The 21247-nt window shown below is 43.0% G+C and overlaps 1 protein-coding gene across 1 annotated transcript in view; it reads right to left on the bottom strand.

The window, feature by feature from the left end:
• The window catches only part of LOC120931616, a 39739-nt gene that overhangs the window by 14535 nt on the left and 3957 nt on the right, over window positions 1-21247 (bottom strand). The window contains exons 3-7 of the mRNA XM_040343230.1: window positions 17217-17399; window positions 14574-15116; window positions 11049-11678; window positions 9038-9163; window positions 6571-6645 (exon numbers count right to left, since the gene is read on the bottom strand). Coding sequence (XP_040199164.1) covers window positions 6571-6645; window positions 9038-9163; window positions 11049-11678; window positions 14574-15116; window positions 17217-17399 — 1557 coding nt within the window. The remainder of the gene's footprint in view (window positions 1-6570; window positions 6646-9037; window positions 9164-11048; window positions 11679-14573; window positions 15117-17216; window positions 17400-21247) is intronic.

Here is a 21247-nt window from a genome sequence, read left to right as displayed (position 1 = left end):
GGTTCAGATGCAGGTAACTGAAGCGTAGTCGTGGTGCAAGCAGGTGGGTCTGGCAACGGTGGGTCCAATCAGAAGGGTAGTCAAACAAGCCAGAGTCAGGGATTAGAGAGATACGGATAGTCAACAAGCCGGGTCAAGGTTCAGTCAGTAATTCAGGATCAGGTTTCAGGATCAGGTTTCAGGATCAGGTTTCAAGTGCTGCGGTGTGTCAACATGGAGAAACCCTGTTGTTTCCTCAGAAACGAGGATGGATGAGGCTGGGAGGTAAGTCCCTGACATTGCCCCCCCCCAAGGGGCAGCCTCCGGATGCCCAGTCGGGCCTTTTTGTCTGGGTGAGCAAGAAAAAAGGCACGTAATAACTTCTTGGCGTGTAGATTACCTTCAGGTTCCCAAGAGTTATCTTCTGGGCCATACCCCTTCCACTTGACCAGAAACTGGTTTTGTCCTTGTCGCTTTCTGCAGTCCAATATAGTTTCCACTACGTACTCTTCACAACCATCGATCTGGACAGGTTCAGGAGGCTTGGATCCTCTGTTAGGGAAGGGATCAGGGGCTGCAGGTTTGAGTAGAGAAACATGAAATACAGGATGTATTTTCAGGGAATTAGGTAGAGACAGTTCATATGAGGCTAAATTAATTTTCCTCTTAACCGGGAAGGGTCCCATGAACTTAGGTGCCAACTTCTTAGACGGGCAAGGTAATCTTAGGTTATTCGTGGACAGCCATACCTGATCATCCGGTTTGAGATCCAACTCTCCCCTTCTTCCCTTGTCGAAGAATCTCTTGCTGTCAGCTTGAGCCTTGGTTATTGCTTCGCGTAATACCTGGTTGTTACGTTTAAAAAATTCCAAGATATCTTGAACCGCTGGAACTGCTGATTCTGAAAAGAAATCTGGCAAAAATGTTAAATTAAAACCATAATTAGAGAAAAAAGGGGATTGCCCGGTAGCTGAGTGTTTGGCATTGTTGTATGCAAATTCTGCTAGAGGTAGCAGCGAGACCCAATCATCATGAGAAAAAGTTGTAAAGCATCTGATATATTGTTTTAAGGTTTGGTTTGTTCTTTCGGTTTGCCCATTGGTTTGGGGATGGTAGGCTGAAGACAGAGAAAGCTTAATTTGTAACTTCTCACAAAGGGCTTTCCAGAACAGAGAGGTAAACTGGACCCCTCTGTCGGAGACAATATTGGAAGGTACTCCATGTAGCCTGACGATTTCTTTGATAAAAACGCGAGCAGTTTCAGCAGCAGAAGGTGTATTTTTCAAAGGAAGGAAGTGAGCCATCTTGGTAAAACGATCTACAATCACAAAGATTGCTGTACATCCTTCGGAACAGGGAAGTTCCACAATAAAGTCCATTGCAATCATTTCCCAAGGTCTATTGGGCACAGGTAGAGGTTTTAATAGACCCCAGGCTTGTTTTCTGGATGTCTTGTTCCGATTGCAGATGGGGCAAGAGTTGATATATTTCTTACAAAAGTCCTCTAAGTCTGGCCACCAGAAAGTGCGTCGCACTAATTCGAGGGTTTTACGAACTCCGAAGTGCCCCGCTAACGGGTGGTCATGGAGAAGTTTTAGAACTTCCACTCGGGTATTCTCCGGTACAAAAACTTGACTCCCTCTCCAAAATAAACCGTCTCTGGAAGTTAACGAGATATTGGGGGGTTTGGAAGATTCGGAAGATGCTTCTCTGATCGTGGAAAGCAGATCGGTATGCAAAAGTAGAAAGTTGCCATCCGGAAGGATGGTGTCTGGAATGGATGTGTCCTTCGGGTTATCATGCATTCGGGATAATGCGTCTGGTTTAACATTCTTGGATCCAGGTCGATAAGTAATATGAAAACAAAAGCGAGAAAAGAAGAGAGCCCAACGGGCTTGTCGAGGTTTTAGCCGTTTAGCTGTCCTTAGATACTCCAAATTTTTGTGATCTGTGTAGATCAATACAGGATGAGCAGCGCCTTCAAGTAAGTATCTCCACTCCTCTAAGGCGGTTTTGATGGCCAACAGTTCTCGATCCCCCACGTCGTAATTCCTCTCTGCGGGGGAGAGCTTTCGGGAATAGAATCCTACTGGATGCATTAAATCCTTGTCCCCTGAGCGTTGTGAGATGACAGCCCCTACCGCCACTTCAGAGGCATCTACCTCAAGGAGGAAAGGCAACGCTGGATTGGGATGACTGAGGATTGGAGCGGATGTAAAGAGTCCCTTCAGGGTATCAAAGGCCTTTTGAGCTTCAGGATTCCATCGGAAACGAAGATTCTGCTTAGTGAGTTGAGTAATGGGAGCCACTATCGTAGAGAAGTTTTTAATAAATTTCCTATAAAAATTTGCGAACCCAATAAAACGTTGTACCCCTTTTTTATCCAAGGGTGTTGGCCAGTCTAGGATGGCGGATACTTTTTTCGGATCCATTTCAATTCCGGTTGGAGAAATCACTAGACCTAGGAATTGGATAGTTAGTCGCTCGAACTCGCATTTCTCTACTTTTGCATACAAGCTGTGCAGGCGGAGACGATTCAGGACCTTGCAGACGTGCACTCGGTGCTCTTCCAGGGAACAGGAAAAAAACAGGATATCGTCCAAATAAACAATAACAAAGATGTCTAAGAAGTCTCTAAATACATCGTTAACAAAGTGTTGAAATGTAGCAGGGGCATTACATAGGCCAAAGGGCATTACCAAGTACTCATAGTGTCCATATCTTGTGCGGAACGCTGTCTTCCATTCATCGCCGTCCCTGATGCGTATCAAGTTATACGCTCCCCTCAGGTCCAGTTTAGTGAAAATAACGGCAGATCGTAATTTTTGAAAAAGTTCAGGTATTAGGGGCAGGGGATAGCGATTCTTTACAGTGATGTTGTTTAGTTCCCGATAATCAACACAGGGACGAAGAGTTTGGTCTTTTTTTGTGACAAAAAATATTCTGGCGCCTGCTGGCGAAGTGGACGGACGAATCCTTTATCCAAATTTTCATCAAGATACATTTTTAAGGCGTCCTGTTCCTTCTCGGAAAGTGGAAAAATCCGCCCAAAGGGGATCTCAGCCCCAGGAAGGAGCTCAACCGGACAGTCATATGGCCGATGAGGCAGAAGAGAATCAGCTCCTTTCTTGCTAAACACATCAAGGAATCCATGATATGGTTTTGGAACGGACTGAAGCAGACTGGGATCGGCATTTAAACACATCAGGGTAGGAGATGGGTTGGACGGTCTGGGCAGGCAGTGTTCCTGACAGTAGTAAGAAGGGAAGGTGATTCTTCCAGATATCCAGTCAACTTGGGGGTTGTGTGCCCGGAGCCAAGGTATGCCTAAAATTACTGGGAACAAAGGAGATGAAATGACATCCAAAATTAACAGTTCCTTGTGTTGGAGAGAAGTAGTAGCAGGTAGGGGAAGCGTTTCTTGTGTTACCTGACCAGACTTGATGTGTGAGCCGTCGGCCAAAAAGACAGAAAGTCTAAAGTCCTTTTTACGTAAAGGTATATTATGGAGATCAGCAAAAGTGGAATCAATAAAACAGCTGCATGCGCCTGAATCAACGATAGCGTTGACCAACACCGTCTTTTCCGGAAGCTGTAACGAAAGGGAGAGAGCAAGGTGGGTGGTGTTGGCAGAAATGGCTGAAATATTAATAGGAGCTGAAGACTTGAACTTACGTATCTTGACGGGGCAGTTATACACGTAATGGCCGGCCTCGCCGCAGTAGAGACACAGGTTCAACTGGCGACGACGTGTGCGTTCTTCCGGAGTGAGAGTAGGTCGCATCACGCCTAATTGCATTGGTTCGGAAGTGTCCATAGACGGATCAGTAGAATTCGGAGGAGTAGGTGGTCGGTAACGAGAAGCGGGTAAGGGGGCCCGAGCAGTGACCCATACTGGGAGACCTTGTTGGGAAGAACGCTCTGCCCGGCGTTCCCTTAGTCGCCGATCAATTTGCACGGCCTTAGTGATAAGTTCGTCTAGGGTTTCAGGTACCCCAATGCGGGCTAGTTCATCCTTCAGGGGTTCTGACAAGCCTAAGCGAAATTGGTGGCGCAGAGCTGCGCTGTTCCATTGAGTATCTGCACTCCAACGACGAAAATCGGTTACATAATCCTCGACCGCTCGGCGGCCTTGTTGAAGTGCAAGTAAAGCGGTTTCAGCCGTGGCAGTCCTCTGGGGATCGTCGTAAAGTTGGGCCATGGTCTGGAAGAAGTTCAGCAAAGTCTCTGTCTGAGGGCCATTATCCTCTAGCAACCGATGTGCCCATTTTTGGGGTTCCCCTTGAAGCAGGGAAACGACAAACCCCACTTTCGTGGCCTCTAGTGAGAATGTTCGGGGTTGCAGGGCAAAATATAACTGACATGCGTTCCGAAAGTCCCGGAATTTAGAGCGATCCCCTGTGAATCGTTCAGGCATAGGAACCCTGGGTTCAGGTGGTAACATTACCACAGACGGAGCAGCAGCGGCTGATGAAGACCTAGTGGAAGGTGCTGGGGCATCTCCAGGAACGGCTAGGTTCTGGACCTGTCCTTCCAATCTCAGGTAGCCATCTTGCAAGTTTTTAACCGCTTGAGTGAGGGATGATAGATGCTTGCATATCTCCTCCATCGCTGGGGCAACTCCTGCAGACTCTGTCATGGCTGCCTGATACTGTTACGTACCTGGTATGTTTAGAGTCTGGTTGTAGGAGGCCTCTCTTACAGCTCTGGTTCACGAGCCACTGAAGTGGGAACAGCGGACTCGGAGCACAGTGGGGTAGGAGTGCCGATGCAGTGATGAATAGATGTAGGTGGCTGAGTCTCTCTGGCGGGAAGGTGCAGACGGCACTGAGGCAGAAGAGGGGGTCAGCGACCCTGACAGGTGATACGACTGCAATGGCAACAAGCTGATGAAGAAATCAGATAAATAGGAAGCAAGAAACAGCAGGGTCAGGCAAGCCGGGTCACAACGGATAATCAGATGGTTCAGATGCAGGTAACTGAAGCGTAGTCGTGGTGCAAGCAGGTGGGTCTGGCAACGGTGGGTCCAATCAGAAGGGTAGTCAAACAAGCCGGAGTCAGGGATTAGAGAGATACGGATAGTCAACAAGCCGGGTCAAGGTTCAGTCAGTAATTCAGGATCAGGTTTCAGGATCAGGTTTCAGGATCAGGTTTCAAGTGTAAGTTCACTCCAAAACTGCAGATCAGGCAGCAATGTGTTTGAGTCCAGCAATGGCTTTTAAAGTGTGCTTTGGCGCCAAAAACGTGCACACGCGCGCTCCCGCTATCGTGCACGTGCGCGCGCCCGTTGTGCACGCGCGCGCCCCCCGTTGCGCACGCGCAGGCGTGCGGGAAGTGCTGCGGTGTGTCAACATGGAGAAACCCTGTTGTTTCCTCAGAAACGAGGATGGATGAGGCTGGGAGGTAAGTCCCTGACAGTTATTCTCAGTGAGGTGGTAGCTCAGGCAGTTGTAGGCCATGCGTTAAAGGAGTTTGAAAGTAAAAGGGAGCAAGGAGATGGGTAATAGAAGTATGGGGGTGACCAGTGCATATTTTATAGAGTTAGGGAAGATGCCAGAAATATAGCTCTCAGATGTTGGTAGACCATAACATTCCTTTAGAAACACATGGTTGAGCTTTTGACTCATTGTATGTTCTACTGAAAATAGAAATATTGTCTAAGGGGAGTACTAAACCTATGTTTTCAATAAAGGTTTCACTACAGGTTCAGCATTCCCAAGGTTATTTTTTTAATCTTTGTATTTGTATATTTGTAACTGTATATTATAAACAAATAATATAATAATATAAAATAATAATAAAAGCCCCCCACCCCGAATAAATAACCAGCCCTGCACTTGAGGTATGTGGGCTGGTATCCCTCTAGCAGGAAAGTGACAAACTACAGCTCTCCTATTATGCTGGTACCAGCCTACATGCTCTTCATCATCAGGGTGCTTTGAGATGGGTTCTTGGGGGTTTCTGCTCCTAAAGCACTGGTGCCCAGAAAGAGTTGCCAGCAAGGAGGGCTTATGTACCCCCTAACTAAGGGGGAAATTGCGAGGTCTCCCTCTCCCTGAAGAACTAGATTTAGGTGTCTCCTGGACCAATAACCAGTTCACCAGCGCATGCAGGTAGGAAAAGTGAATAAAATCACCCACACCATTAAAAACACCTTTAGGCCTGGTTCACACCTATGTGTTTTTTAGTGCATTTCGCACTTACCATGATTTCCTATGGAACACGTTCACATCTACTGTATGCGTTTTTCAACCGCAACGTTTTTGAAAAGGGTCAGGCACAACACGGTGCATTTTTGGTTCAATAGACTTCAATGGACATGCTGCGGAAACGCATATAGTGCATTTTTGAATCTGCCAAACAACAAAAACATCTCCCCTTTAAAAAAAAAAAGCATGAAAAAACTGTGTGAAAAAATGTGTGCACGAAATGCACCACAAAAAGCACTGCAGAATGCATCAAAAGCAAACTGCATAGGTGTGAAACAGGCCTTATTACATTTTTTTTTACTAATATTTACCTTACAGATTCCATTACTCAGTGATCAATCACTTTTGATATACCTTGTTTTATATGTTTGCATGCACTTACAATATCTTGCAGTCTGTCTGCTCTCTCCAGCATATGTAGTGGCTGATATGTATGCACAGGACAAAGCAGTTGTGCCTGGAACATAGAGAAATATAAAAACATTGCTACTATTTTGTACATTGTATCCACAGGTTAGTTTAAAATATGTTTAAGTATTTCTTATAAAACCCTAAAAGATCATTATCAGGCGCCCACACACATAAAGAGTGAGGTCATTTTTTAAATCGTCTTTCAATAATTGGCGACTAAGGCGATCGGACCGTTCAGGTCCGCCTGTCAGTTTTGATGGCGGACCTGAACGGTCGCTCCATGCCGTTCTATGGAGTGTAGGATGTCAGTGGTAACATGTCCGCTGACATCCGACCCGATCCGCCAAAATCGGACAGATGGCAATATGTCCCCATCCGTTCATGGCGGATCGGGTGAGATTTGATTAAAACGGACATGCTGTCCATTTTCATCAGATCTCCCCATAGGAGACAGCGGTGCTGCACAAGCAGCTTGCTCAGTGAGCAGAGAGGGACTTGTCATCCGCCGGCTCAGCGGAGATCTGCGGAGAGCAGGCGGAGTCTGCCTGTGTGGAAGAGGCCTAAGGATCCAGTTCAACACATATCTGTTCATATATCGAACTGCAAGGAATTCTTTTTCCATAGTTTACAAGCTGCACTGATGGGTGTATGTGGTTCCCAGCAACTGATATACCTGTATACAGGGCAGGACTTAGGGTGGTGGGGGCCCCTGGGCTTGAGTGTTGAAGGGGCCCCCTGGAGCCGAGAATTGGGGGGGATCGAAGTTGTTGAGCGGGGGGGGGCGAATTGAAGTTGTTGAGCGGGGGGGAGCGAATTGAAGTTGTTGAGCGGGGGGGAGCGCATTACGGGAAGAAGCTGTCTGTGCGGGAAAGTCCCACAGAATCCGTGTTGGGAGGTATGCGCCATCAGGAACTTTGGGGCCCCTTGCACAGCTTAAGGCATGGGCCCCCTGAAGCAGAGAACCTGGGGGGGGGGGGTGCTGCCGCCTGAAATTGAGAAGCGTGGGGGCCTTTACAAAAAAAAGAAGAAATAAAGAAGAAAACAAATATATATAAATATATGTAGCCATCCGGGGCCCTGGGGACCTCTGGGCCTTTTAATAAAAAGAAAAAATAAACCTCTGGGCCCTTTAATAATAATTAAAAAAAACATTTATAAAAAAATACATAAAAAAGGGAGGTTGCCAAACCCGGGGGCCCTGGGGACCTCTGGGCCCCTGGGAACCTCTGGGCCTTTTAATAAAAAATAAAAAAATAAAAAAAAAATAAAAAAATAAACATTTATAAAAAAAATAAAAAAATAAACATTTATAAAAAAAATAAAAAAAGGGGGGGTTGCCACATGGGGCCCTGGGGACCTCTGAGCCCTTTAATAATAATAATAAAAAAAAAAAATATATATATATATATATATATATATATATATATATATATATATATATATATATATATATATAAAAAAATGTATTTTTTTTTATAAAAAAATAAAAAAGGTGGGTTGCCATCCGGGGGCCCTGGAGACCCCTGGGCCCTTTAATAATAATAATAATAAAAAATTATATATATATATATATATATATATATATATATTATATTATATATATATATTATATTATATATATAAAAATAAAAAATATATAAAAAAACATTTTTTTACAAAAAATAAATAAAAAAAAGGGGGGTTGCCGTCCGGGGCCCTGGGGGCCTCCGGACCCCTAAAAAAAAAAAAAAAAAAAAAAAAAATTTTTTTTTTTTTTTTTTTTAAAGGGGGCCCCCTATTGGGTGGGGCCCCTGGGCTTGAGCCCAGTCAAGGCCAATGGTAAGTCCGGCCCTGCCTGTATAGCCCACATTTATATTTCATCTGTACAGTGGAACCTTGGATTACGAGCATAATCCGTTCCACGAGAATGCTCGTAATCCAAAGCACCCGCATATCAAAGTGAGTTTCCCCATAGAAGTCAATGGAAATGAAAATAATCCGTTCTGCATTGCCTTCTATGGCATGCAATACCGCATGTGGCCATAGGTGGGGGGACGACGCCGGAGAGCCTTGGAAATACTCGGGGACAGCTCGGCTGAACTCAGAAAGCCTTGTAAAGTCTCGGGAATCTGTTTCCGAGTGTTTCCGAGTATTTCTAAACGGCTCAGCTTGGCTCCGATCGGCTTCGGCGCCCCCGCTCCTCTGGCAAAATGCGGTACTGCACACCACAGAGGCTTGAATCCTACTCATTTTGCGAGACAACACTCGCAAATTAAGTCAGGATTTAAAAAAAAAAATGCTCGTATTGCGAAACGCTTGTTAACCGCGTTACTTGCAATCCGAGGTTTTACTGTATATATGTTCAACAGAAGAATATTTAGCATTCAGCTGTTAGTCTGTTTTTACCTTTCAATTACATATCTCTGTACAGTGTGTCCTAGGATTACTGCAAGACATACCTCATTTCTCACTAGCACCCCATTTGCTGGCACTTGTGCCATGTCATTCAAGATTTCATCACTCTGTTCAGTTTCAGCCAGGGTTTGACGGGCCTCCTCCTTAAACTGCAGCCATCGACTTTCTGCCTAGAATAGCACAGTAAGAATATACTGTATGTCCATGTTAGGATCATGCTATGGATGATTATACATTGCTGTCTGCATGGAACTCAATTTATCTGCTTTTATTAGGACTAACTTTTTAGAATGAATGCAAAGAAAGGCACTTCCCATGCACTGGCTTTATTTCAACATAATTCAAGCAACACATCCATTAGTGCCAATCTCCAAGTGTGAAAGAAATCTAGGAACTAATGAACCCAAATGTTAAAAAATTGAAAGAGCATTTGTATGTAGGTGTATACAGATATAAAATACCCATATTTAGTAGACATGTGCACACTGAAATATTTTGTTTCGGAATTTCAGTTTCGTCCGAAAAAGACATTTATCTAGTTACTCCTGTAATTTGTTTTTATTTATTTTGTTAAAAAATTAATTCGTCCGAAAATCCTGATGAATTAAAGCAGGAGTTCACCCATTTATTTATTTTTTTACCTTTTCCCCTTAGATTCCTGCTCATTTTGTCTAGGGGAATCGGCTAGTTGTTTTAAAATATGAGCAGTACTTACCCGTTTTCGAGATGCATCTTCTCCGTTGCTTCCCAGTATGGGTCTTCGGGAGCGGGCGTTCCTTCTTGATTGACAGTCTTCCGAAAGGCTTCCGACGGTCGCATCCACCGCGTCACTAGTAGCCGAAAGAAGCCGAACGTCGGTGCGGCTCTATACTGCGCCTGCGCACCGACGTTCGGCTTCTTTCGGAAAATCGTGACGCGATGGATGCGACCGTCGGAAGCCTCTCGGAAGACTGTCAATCAAAATAGGAACGCCCAGTCCCGCAGCCCATACCCGGAAGCGGCAGAGAAGATGCATCTCGTAAACGGTAAGTACGGATCATATTTTAAAACAACTAGCCGATTCCCCTAGACAAAACGAGAATCCATCTAGGGGGAAATAGTGTCCTGTGCGGGTGAACCTCCGCTTTAAGGTCGAATCTGTCAATTGAAGGCTTATGGTGTGTGTCTGATGTTCTAAGAAGATTCGACGAAGCAGCTAAACTGTACGACGCTGCGATCGTACATTTGTGGTCAAATGCTCCGCCCACAAGCTTAAGTAGAATTCTAATGTTGTATGACTAGTAATAATTATATTTAATTATTATTACCCCCCCCCCTTTTTTTATAGATTTACAGGGATGGAGGTCTGTGGTAGTTTTTATCATATGCCTCATCTAAAGTCCCAACCCTATCCCCCCTTTTTTCAACACTATCCAGGGATGGAGATGCGTTTCAGGAGTGGAATAGAGTGCCTCCACAGATCTACCACCGACAGTTAATTATGCATTGTCATTTTTTGACTAGCTGACCCAGGTTGATGTGGTCCGCCCTTAGTTTGGTGGTATTTTGGTTTGGTAGGCATGTTTGGTTCCACTCTTGTAATCTTGGTGGCTATTATATTATGTCCAGAGAGGCTTCCTTGTCTCCTGATAGCATCCTTCAAAACCAAAAAGTCCCCCCTCCCCTCCCCATCATTATGGTGTAGCCGATCCATCGTCTAAACATGATGGAGCTGAAAAACCACAAACAGAAACATAAACAAAAACAAAAAACAAAATTAAAACCAAAACAAAAAAAAAGGGGAAGAAATTAGGAATTAGATAGAGTAGAACAGAGTGCGATGGGTCCCCCGGGTCCCGGCCTCTCATCACAAATAACCCAGTTTTCAGGGAAAACACTGCTGTTTTTGATTTTCCTCCTCTACAAGACCCATGAGTGCCTCTAAACCAGTTTTGTCTATCTATCTATCTATCTATCTATCTATCTATCTATCTATCTATCTATCTATCTATCTATCTATCTATCTATCTATCTATATCCACAGTACAATACCTATATACATGTCATGTGGTTTACCTGTTTAACTAAGGCATCTTTAGTTGTTGCTCCTCTCTCTATATCACAGTCTTGTGCTGGTTGTTCTGGCCTAGTCTCTGTGTCCTTTTTTCCCTCTTGGCTATAATTCTCCTGTTTTTGCTCCATGTTTACATTAATGTTACTGTTCATCAAATACATTTCAGCTTTGCTTTCTGTCTGCATAGTTTGTCGTTTCTCAATAGATTTATTATTAATTGGTAGCTCTGTATTCATGGTCAAATCATCATCGTTGCCTGCCAGTTCCTTTGAAGCCAACTTGAAGTTGTCCAGGCCCAGCCGTTTCCCTTTCTTGTCTACGTGTTCTCTGCCAACAATTTGTTCATGTGAACAGCTACTTTTCTCCTCTACTTTCTCTTCTGTATTCTCTGATTTCTTTTTTGTTACTTCATTTTTTATATGTTTTCTTAAACTGTATAAATCTGACAAATCTTTCATCTCTGCGCTTTCTTGTTTTTCTGTGCTGCTTTGTTCCTCTGCTTGCTGTATTCCTCCGGCCACTACTTGTTCATCCATCTTTTCCTCAATCCATCCATCTAGGCCCATACCTTCATTTCTCTCAGGAACTAAGGAGTTCTTACTAATATCACTCAAATTATGTTGAGGAAATATCTGAAATGGTGAAAGCAGAGGAAAGAAAATGCATCATTAGTTATGGGGTTATGATTCATGGTGTAATAACACACATGGCATATTGGTATTTAGGCCTAGCAGCACTCGGGGGCCAATATAGTCTATCTGAAAAAATCATTGTAAAGGCTAAGATAAAAATTTCAGTTTTACTTTAGGATGAAAAGACTGTGAACAGCTTTGACATCTCTGATAGATTATCATGAAGAGATTATAACGCTTGACTGTCTGAATGTTGAGCATGTTACAATGATCATTAATGTGACTGCTTTGGAAATGAAGGCAGCTGAGTTGGTCACTTGGTTTTACCGTGGCTTCTGTCATATACAATTGCACCATTGAAACACTGGTGTTTCCATAATTTACTTTGTGTATGATATGTGCATTCGTTTTCGTCCGAATTTCAGGAATTTCCGAAATACGAAAGATCCGACATTTATTTTCGTATCGTTTCAACAACATTTCGATATAGATAAAAGATTCAACATGACGGTGACAATAGCGATCTGTGTCTATCGAACCTGCGGTCGAATGTGCCTAACCTAACTCTATTAGTCTGAGATTATTTTACATAGAGAGGAAAGATTCAACATTATAGAGACATGAAGATTCGACGAAGCAGCTAAAAAACATACGATCGCCACAAACGGACATCTATGGTTAAATGCTCGGCCCATAGGCTATAGAAGAATTCTAATGTTGGTTGACTAGTAATAATAATTAATATATATAATTATTACTAGTGTCATACAACATTAGAATTCTACTATAGCTTGTGGGCGGAGCATTCGACCGGAAATGTACGATTGCGGCGTCGTACAGTTTAGCTGTTTCGTTGAATCTTCTTAGAACATTCGACGGATACCATAAGCCTTCAAGACAGATTTGACCTTAATTCATTCGGATTTTCGGATGAATACATTTTTTAACGAAACAAAATAAATTCCGGGAGTAACTAAATAAATGTATTTTTCGGACAAAAACTAAATTCCGAAACAAAATATTTGAGTGTGCACATGTCTAGTGATTTTATTGTCTAAAATGGCTTAATATCTTAGCAATGTATCTCTGTGAAGCATCTGCCTCATCTTTAAGCAACACATGTGCCAGCATTGAGGCTTCATAGAAACTGCTATAGGCCACTGGTGTCCTCCACTATGATAGGAAAATCCTGTTTTTGATTTACAAAGTTCTTAGCATTAATGTGAAGCTATCCCTTCCCTTGAAACATTTTATATGATGGGCTTTCTTTTTTTTTTATTAAGCAACAGCACTTGGCATAGCCAGTATAGATTAACAAATGTTTTTTCAGCTATGCAGTTTAAATTTAAATGCCAGACAAACATTTAAACTAACAGCTGAAATGCATACAAGTCTATTAATTTAATTGTAGCATTTTTTATTTTTTAAGGCCAATGTTGGGACTTACACACATTGGGGGTTATTTAGGAAAGGCAAATCCACTTTGCACTACAAGTGCAAACTACAAGTGCAAAGTGCACTTGAAATTGCACTGAAAGTGCACTTGGAAGTGCAGTCGCTGTAGATCCGAGGGGGACATGCAAGGAAAATAAAAAAAACAGCATTTTAGCTTGCACACGATTGGATAATAAAACCAACAGAGCTTCCCCTCATTTCAGATCTACCCCTCAGATTTCCAGTGACTGCACTTCCAAGTGAACTTTCAGTGCAATTTCAAGTGCACTTTGCACTTGTAGTTTGTAGTGCAAAGTGGATTTGCCTTTCGTAAATAACCCCCATTATATGTAAACCCCAACTATGAACTTCTCTTAATTGCTCTTTTTTGGACTGGTTAAAAATACCATTCATTAAAATAGTTTATTTTTTAAATCTGCAAAAATACTTGTTGATTCTGACATAACCACCCCATCTCTCCACCTTGTCCAATTAGAGAACGCTTTGCATTTATTTAGAAAATGCGAATCATTCTTTGAATAGTGCCTGTGCTGAGTGGCCGAACTCTGTGTTTACAATTCATCAGGACGGCCATTTGGCACAGGACCCGGAAGTAAGTGGAGTTCACTTCCAACTTCCAGGGACATTGACCAGGTATGCTAAACTCTTAAGCCTTGTACACACGTCCGAGGAACTCGACGGGCAAAACACATCGTTCTGCTCGTCGAGTTCCTTGTGAAGCCGCCGAGGACCTCGCCGAGCCAAATTTTCCCATTGCCGTCGGGGAAAAAGAAGACATCGGCGGTTTCCTCGTTGAAAAGTGTACACACGACCGGTTTCCTTGGCAAAAAAAAAAACCAGCAAGCTTCTTGCTGGTTTTTGCCGAGAAACTCGGCCGTGTGTACGAGGCCTTAGTTATATTGGTTCAAGTTGGACCAATGTGACTATTTAACCCCCCTGGCGGTATTCCCGAGTCTGGCTCGGAGTGGAATTTCAGCCCCAAAAGTGGGAACCCCGAGCCAGACTTGGGATCGCCTCACAGCATCCACAGGCATGGTTTACTTACCTTGTCCCTGGATCTTGCGATGCCTCTCTGCTGTGTGATCGAGCTGTGTCTCCTCGCTCGATTCACAGTGTCCCGCCGAGCTCCGTTCCCTGCGACGTTACGACGCACGTGGGCGGAGAACGGCGCCAAATTCAAAAAAGTAAATAAACACAATACATACACTGAGATCTCTACTAGACTCTTGTTTGGACAGGTTTTAGTGAGTTATTCCTAAGAATTACAGGCCTACAATGTAAAACGCCAAATTTCCTTGCAAAATAATGGTACCGCTTTCAGCTCCTAAAATCTGAAATAATCATACCGCTAGGGAGGTTAAGAATATATAATTCCTGGAATTTAGTCTATACAATATTTTCAAAAAACATTTCTTATAAAGATTCTTCTGATCTTATTACCTTCTGTATGTTATATGAGGCCTTCAGTTCTTCAGTTGTATCTTCTGTGTGATGTTCATGATTTTTGCTATGTCTTAATTCCTCTACCGAGGAAAAATGTATAATAGTTTCCTCCATGTGTTTTAGTGAGATCATTTGTTTTTGTAATACCTGATCCTCATTCCTGGTTTGCATATCTTCCTGCTGATTACCATCTTGTGGAAAGTCAGGTATTGCTGTCTGTATGTGCTTTTGTGGGTCAAGTTCTTCAGTTTTATTTATTAATATCTCATTTTGAACAATAAGTAAATCATCAGTAGAATGCCCTGTATTTGTTTTCTTTTCTTTGATTTGTGTCCCTTCTGTTCCAGGCAGTGCATGTGCTTGAATGTTTTTATTATATTCTTCTTCAGTAATTATTGCTCTGATAAGTTTACTGTCTGTCTTTATTTCGCTCAGTGCTTGATAGACTATCACATTATCATTTCTGATGCAATCTCCATTATCCTGGATTTCATCGTCATTATCCACAGTATCTGTCTGCTTCAAGTGTGCCATTGCCATCTAGTAGGAATAATATACCAGAACAGTCCTTAACACAGAATAAAAACATTAAAGAAGCAACAAAGATATCTATCTTCTGGTTATTTTAAGGATACTCAGTTATCTTACATACAATTTTTTTTACACCAATACAACCATTAAACTTAAAGTAAAACTAAAAGCAAAACTTTTTTTAAGTTTTGGATAGGGGGGAGTGAGAGGTGTTAGAACACCTGTCAGGTTTTATTGCTGTCTGTGCCCCCATTACGGAGATTCCCCCTCTCTATTTGTCCTATTTGCCATTATCACTGAAAGTGAAAGTAAAAGAAAATCCCAAATTGTGGGTTGTCCCTGGAAAAGTAATGGGGAAATCTTCCAATGGGGACACTAGTTCTGGTGACCTGGAGTTTCCAAGAAATTCCCTTAATTTTCAGGGATTTTCCCTCACTTCCTGTTTGGTTATGGGACAGGAAGTGAAGGTAAATCTCCACAGATCAAGGGGAAAAAAAATGAAAGGAGTTATAACCCTTCCTTACTCTATCCAAAAAAAAAATACCGGGCCTATTTTGGCACTTCTCTCCTACATGCATAAATCATAATTTTTTTGTTAGAAAATTACTCAGAACCCCCAAACACTATATATGTTTTTTTTAGCAGACACCCTAGGGAATAAAATGCTTTATAAAATAAAATATGAAGTTACGCCGAGTAAATAGATACCTAACATGTCACGCTTTAAAATTGCGCACACTCATGGAATGGCGCCAAACGTCAGTACTTAAAAATCTCCATAGGCGTCGCTTATTTTTTTTTTTACAAGTTACAAATTTAGAGAGTAGGTCTAGTGCTAGAATTGTTGCTGGCGCTCTAACGCACGCAGCGATACTTCACATATGTGGTTTGAACGGCGTTTACATATGTGGGCGGGACTTACGTGTGTGTTCGCTTCTAAACGCGAGCTACCGGGGATAGGGGCGTTTAAAACATTTTTTTTTCTTTTTTTCTTTTTTCTTTTACTCAATTTCTTTTATTTTTACACTTTTTTTTGTCATTTTTTTTTTGATCACTTTTATTCCTATTACAAGGAATGTAATAGGAATGTGTTTTCTGACAGGTACTCTTTTTTGAGAGATGCAGGGTCAATAAGACCCCACATCTCTCCTCCAGGATGGAAAGCATTAGATCGTGAAAAAAAATTCACCGTTCTAATGCTTTCAGCCGCGATTGCGGCTGTGTTTACATTCCAGGACCCCGGCATGACGTCATAACATCGCGCCCGGGCCTCTGACGATCATAGAGATGACTGGTGACCATCTGGTCACCAGTCTACTCTATGGTTTCCATCGGACGCTGGCGGATCGTTTCTCCGGGTCTCCGATGGCAAAGGAGAGCCCGGAGAAGCACCGGATGGCGGCGGGAGGCAGGGGTGTATTTAGGTTTTGTGCTGCCCTAGGCCTGACTTAACTCGTGCACCACCTAATTTAAATATGACCCATCCCTTCCTGTCAAGGCCACACCCCTTGCATTTTAATACCCATCCTGAAATTTTCAAGTGGGGACACTAGTTCTGATTGCCTGGGGGGGCAATGGATTCCCTTAATTTGCATAGATTTCCTCTCACTTCCTGTTTGGCTATGGGACAGGGATGGTAAAAAATTTGAAGCGACGCCCCCCCCCACAGTTGCAGAATGCCAACCACCCACATACTGGAAGCAGTGGGAGCGCTAAACTAATTTGCCCAACAGTGTAGCGCAAGCCAGCAGGGACACTGTCCGTGCTGCCCCCCTGCAAAGTGCTGCCCTAGGCCTGGGCCTTGTTGGCCTAGGCCAGGATACAGCACTGGCGGGAGGGGGGGCGTCCCACCGCCTACAAGAACGATCAAGCCGCGGAACCGCCGCTATGATCATTCTTATGGTGCAGGGATTCGTCGGCTGAAGAGATGGATATCTGAATGATTCCTGTAGCTGCAGGCATCATTCAGATATCCCCACTGAAAGTCCAGGACGTCATATGACGTCCTTGGACGGGAAGCGGTTAATTTCATTCCTTTAGTTACATATTATTACATTTATTTATTACATTCAATTATTTTATTACATTTATTACATTATTTTTGGTCACCTCATCTGAAGTCTTTGCTTCATTTACATACTCTTTGTAATTTTTCATGCTCTGCACATTTTCTTTGTTTATGCTTATTACATTATTCTGCGAATTTCCAAGTTCAGCTTTAATTGAGGACCATCTTCCTATTAGACTACCCGTGGCTTCCAGTATGGATACAGTGAGATCTTTAAGAGAACCCTAGAAAGATAAAAATAGAAATAATAACCTCAGAGTCTACATTTCTAAAATTAAAAGATTATAGAACTGATTTAATAACAATCACTGTCTTCCATAATGACTGTTATTTTCAGCAATGACAGCCAATTGGAGTGGAAAATAAAAGTCACATGGCTGAGAATTAATATTAGGTAGCAATTATGTAAAAAGATCCTGATCCAGTTCACTTCATATCCCAAGTTCTTTCCAGAGCTTGGGTTCCCTTTTCAAACCCTAGCAGAGTCAGATAAAAGCATTTATGTTATATTAATAAAGAGCATCCATACCAGGCATGTGCCACACCGTCATTTTAATAAGTGATCTCCTCTTGACACACATCATTGAGGCTGGGCAGGATACGCATGATCTGGAATGGAATGTAGGGAGACGAAAACCTTCCTGCAAACTCTACAATGCAGAATAAACTAATAAGGACCCTTTCTATTTCACCAAGCATATCTGCTTGCTCAGCTTGATTCACTGTATATTCTTCCCAGAGGATGGACTCTTTCTATGGTTGGTGTTATTCAGTTGCAAATGTTCTGTGTCCATGAGCCTCCAAGCTGTATTACAATGGTATTAGAGCCATACCAAATTACACTATGCAAAAATATATCCCCATTAAGCATAATGTCATGCCTTCAGCATAGAGTTTTAACCAGTTGTGAACACTGAACACATGACCAGAAAAAAGCATATTAAAGTATACAGGATGGCCCGGATTCACAAAGCACTTACGCCGACGTATCTCGAGATACGCCGTGTAAGTGTAAATATGCGCCGTCGTATCTATGCGCCGTGCCCATAAACTGAGATACGCCTGAAAATAGGCTTCATCCGACCGACGTAACTTTCCTACGCCGGCGTATCGTGGGCGCATATTTACGCTGGCCGCAAGTGGCGCTCCCATTTATTTCCTATTCAAATATGGAAATGAGGGAGATACATCGATTCACGAACGTACTTGCGCCCGGCGCATAATATAGGCGGTTTGCGTAAGTCGTACGTCCGGCGTAAAGTTATTCCCCATATATGAGGTGCAACTCATGCTAAGGTATGGACCAGGGAACACAGCCGTCGTATTTTACGTCGTTTACGTAGTACGTGAATAGGGCTGGGCATAGGTTACGTTTACGTCGTAGGCAGTGATCCGTCGTATCTTAGGGAGTAGTTCCGACGTGATTCTGAGCATGCACACTGGGATATATCCACGGGGCGGCGCATGCGCCGTTCGTTTTAAGTACTTGTATGGCACTCGGCCCATCATTTGCATTGGATCACACCTCATTAGCATGGCTCACGCCCACTTCCACTTACGACGACTTACACCTAAGAAACCCAGTGCAGATTTGGTGACAAGTGCTTTGTGAATTCGGTGCTTGCTTCTCTGCGCTACGTCAGGGTAGCGTATATGAGATACGCTACTGTGGCATAAATATGCGCCGATGTCTGTGAATCCGGGCCGATGTGTGCAGTACACCCTGCCCTTCTGCCCGGTTGCCCATCCTCTCCTCACACGTGCCAGCCAATTCTCAGCTGTAAAAATTATGGCTGGCAGTAAGCCCTACATGGGGACAACATTATCCATTTCCCCCCTTTGTGGATTCATAACTGTACAGCTTTGAATTTGTACCCAACTTGTTACACCCACTAGCAGGCACACTGTTCATTTGACATTGTATATGTTCTTACTATATGCTTTTCATCCCACCCTCTTTGTTTAACCACTTAAGCCCCGGACCATTTTGCTGGTCAAAGACCAGGCCACTTTTTGTGATTCGGCACTGCGCCGTTTTAACTGACAATTGCGTGGTTGTGCGACATGGCTCCCAAACAAAATTTACGTCCTTTTTTCCCCACAAATAGAGCTTTCTTTTGGTGGTATTTGATCACCTCTGCGGTTTTTATTTTTTGCGCTATAAACAAAAATAGAGCGACAATTTTGAAAAAATATATTTTTTACTTTTTGCTATAATAAATATCCCCAAAAATATATATAAAAACATTTTTTTCCTCAGTTTAGGCTGATACATATTCTTTTACATATTTTTGGTTAAAAAAAACCCGCAAAAAGCGTATATTTATTGGTTTGCGCAAAAGTTATAGCGTCTACAAAATAGGGCAGTGTTTCTCAACTCCAGTCCTCAAGGCACCCCAACAGGTCATGTTTTCAGGCTTTCTATTATTTTGCACAGGTGATTCGATCAGTTTCACTGCTTTCGTAATTACCAAAGCTGTTTCATTTGAGGGAAATCCTGAAAACATGACCTGTTGGGGCGCCTTGAGGACCGGAGTTGAGAAACACTGAAATAGGGGACAGAATTATGGCATTTTTATTATTATTATTTTTTTTACTAGTAATGGCGGCGATCTGCGATTTTTATCGTGACTGCGACTTTATGGCGGACACATCAAACACTTTTGACACATTTTTGGGACCATTGTAATTTTTACAGCGATCAGTGCTATAAAAATGCACTGATTACTGTGAAAATGACACTGGCAGTGAAGGGGTTAACCACTAGGTGGCGGTGAAAGGGGTTAAGTGTGCCTAGGAATGTGTTCTAACTGTAGGGGGGATGGGCTATGTGTGACACGACAGTAATAGCAGCTTCCGATTACAGGAAGCTGTGTACACTGTCCTGTCACTAGGAAGACAGGGGAAATGCTTGTTTACGTAAGCATTTCCCCCTTCTTCCTCACTGTGACACGATCGCGGGTATGCCTGCAGACATCAAGTCCGCGGGACCCAGAGTCAGAGTCACAGAGCTCCCGGTGGCACGCGCGCGTACACAATGCCGGCTTCTTAAAGGGGACGTATATATACGTCCTTCTGCCTGTCCGTGCAATTCTGTCGACGTATATAGTCGTGCGCTGGTTGGCAAGCAGTTAATAAAGTTCCAAACTTCTACACAATCTGACTAGAGTTGGCCATACATGGAGTGAATTTTTTTTGGATTCATGTATGGATACTATGGTTGTACAGAAGTTGATCTACCAATAGACTTCTGTACAACCTTCCTGCTATATTTTCCCCACTCAATCAGTATTACAGGCTATAGACTGCAATGCTGATCAGTGTATTCTGATGGTGGGGATGTCTCCCTGCTGTCAAAATACAGTAGCTCAGCAGAGGGATTTCCCCATCCACCTTCGAATTTGTAGATGGGAAAATTGAGTCAGGTTTTTTTGTTCAACTCAATGGTTGAATGAAAAACAAACTGATCCATCTATGGGCTCTTTTATTGGGGAATAGGAGGGTTTAGCTGCCTGTCAAGCTGCAGGGTAACATTTTGTGCGGACACAACAGTGAGGCCTCGTACACACGACCGAGGAACTCGTCGTAAATGAAACATCGTTTTCCTCGTCGAGTTCCTTGTCAGGCTTGTCGAGAATCTTGACAAGCTTTCTTTGCGTACACACTGTCAAGACAAAATCTCGTTGTTCTCAAACGCGGTGACGTTCAACACGTACGACGGCAATATAAAGGGGAAGTTCGATTTCATTGGCGCCACCCTTGGGGCTGCTTTTGCTAATCTCATGTTACTGCATGTTAAGTAAAAGTTTGGTAAGAGACGATTCGCGCTTTTCAGTCTGTTACAGCGTGACGAATGTGCTATCTCCATTACGAACGCTAGTTTTACCGAAGGTGCGCTCCCCTCTCATACTTTATTCTGAGCATGCGCGGGTTTCTAAGCATACACACAAACGTGTTTCTCATCATAAACCTGCCCGACGAGAAACACGACGAGGAAATTGAGACTCCCAGACGAGGAAAAAGAGAACTTGTTCTCTTTTTTGCTCGTTGAGATCCACAACGAGATTTCTTG

The sequence above is a fragment of the Rana temporaria genome, chromosome 3 (genome assembly GCF_905171775.1).
Source record: "Rana temporaria chromosome 3, aRanTem1.1, whole genome shotgun sequence".
In the NCBI taxonomy this organism is placed as follows: Eukaryota; Metazoa; Chordata; class Amphibia; order Anura; family Ranidae; genus Rana; species Rana temporaria.
The sequence above is the reverse complement of the archived record's forward strand: the minus strand, read 5'-3'. Positions and strand labels throughout refer to the sequence as shown.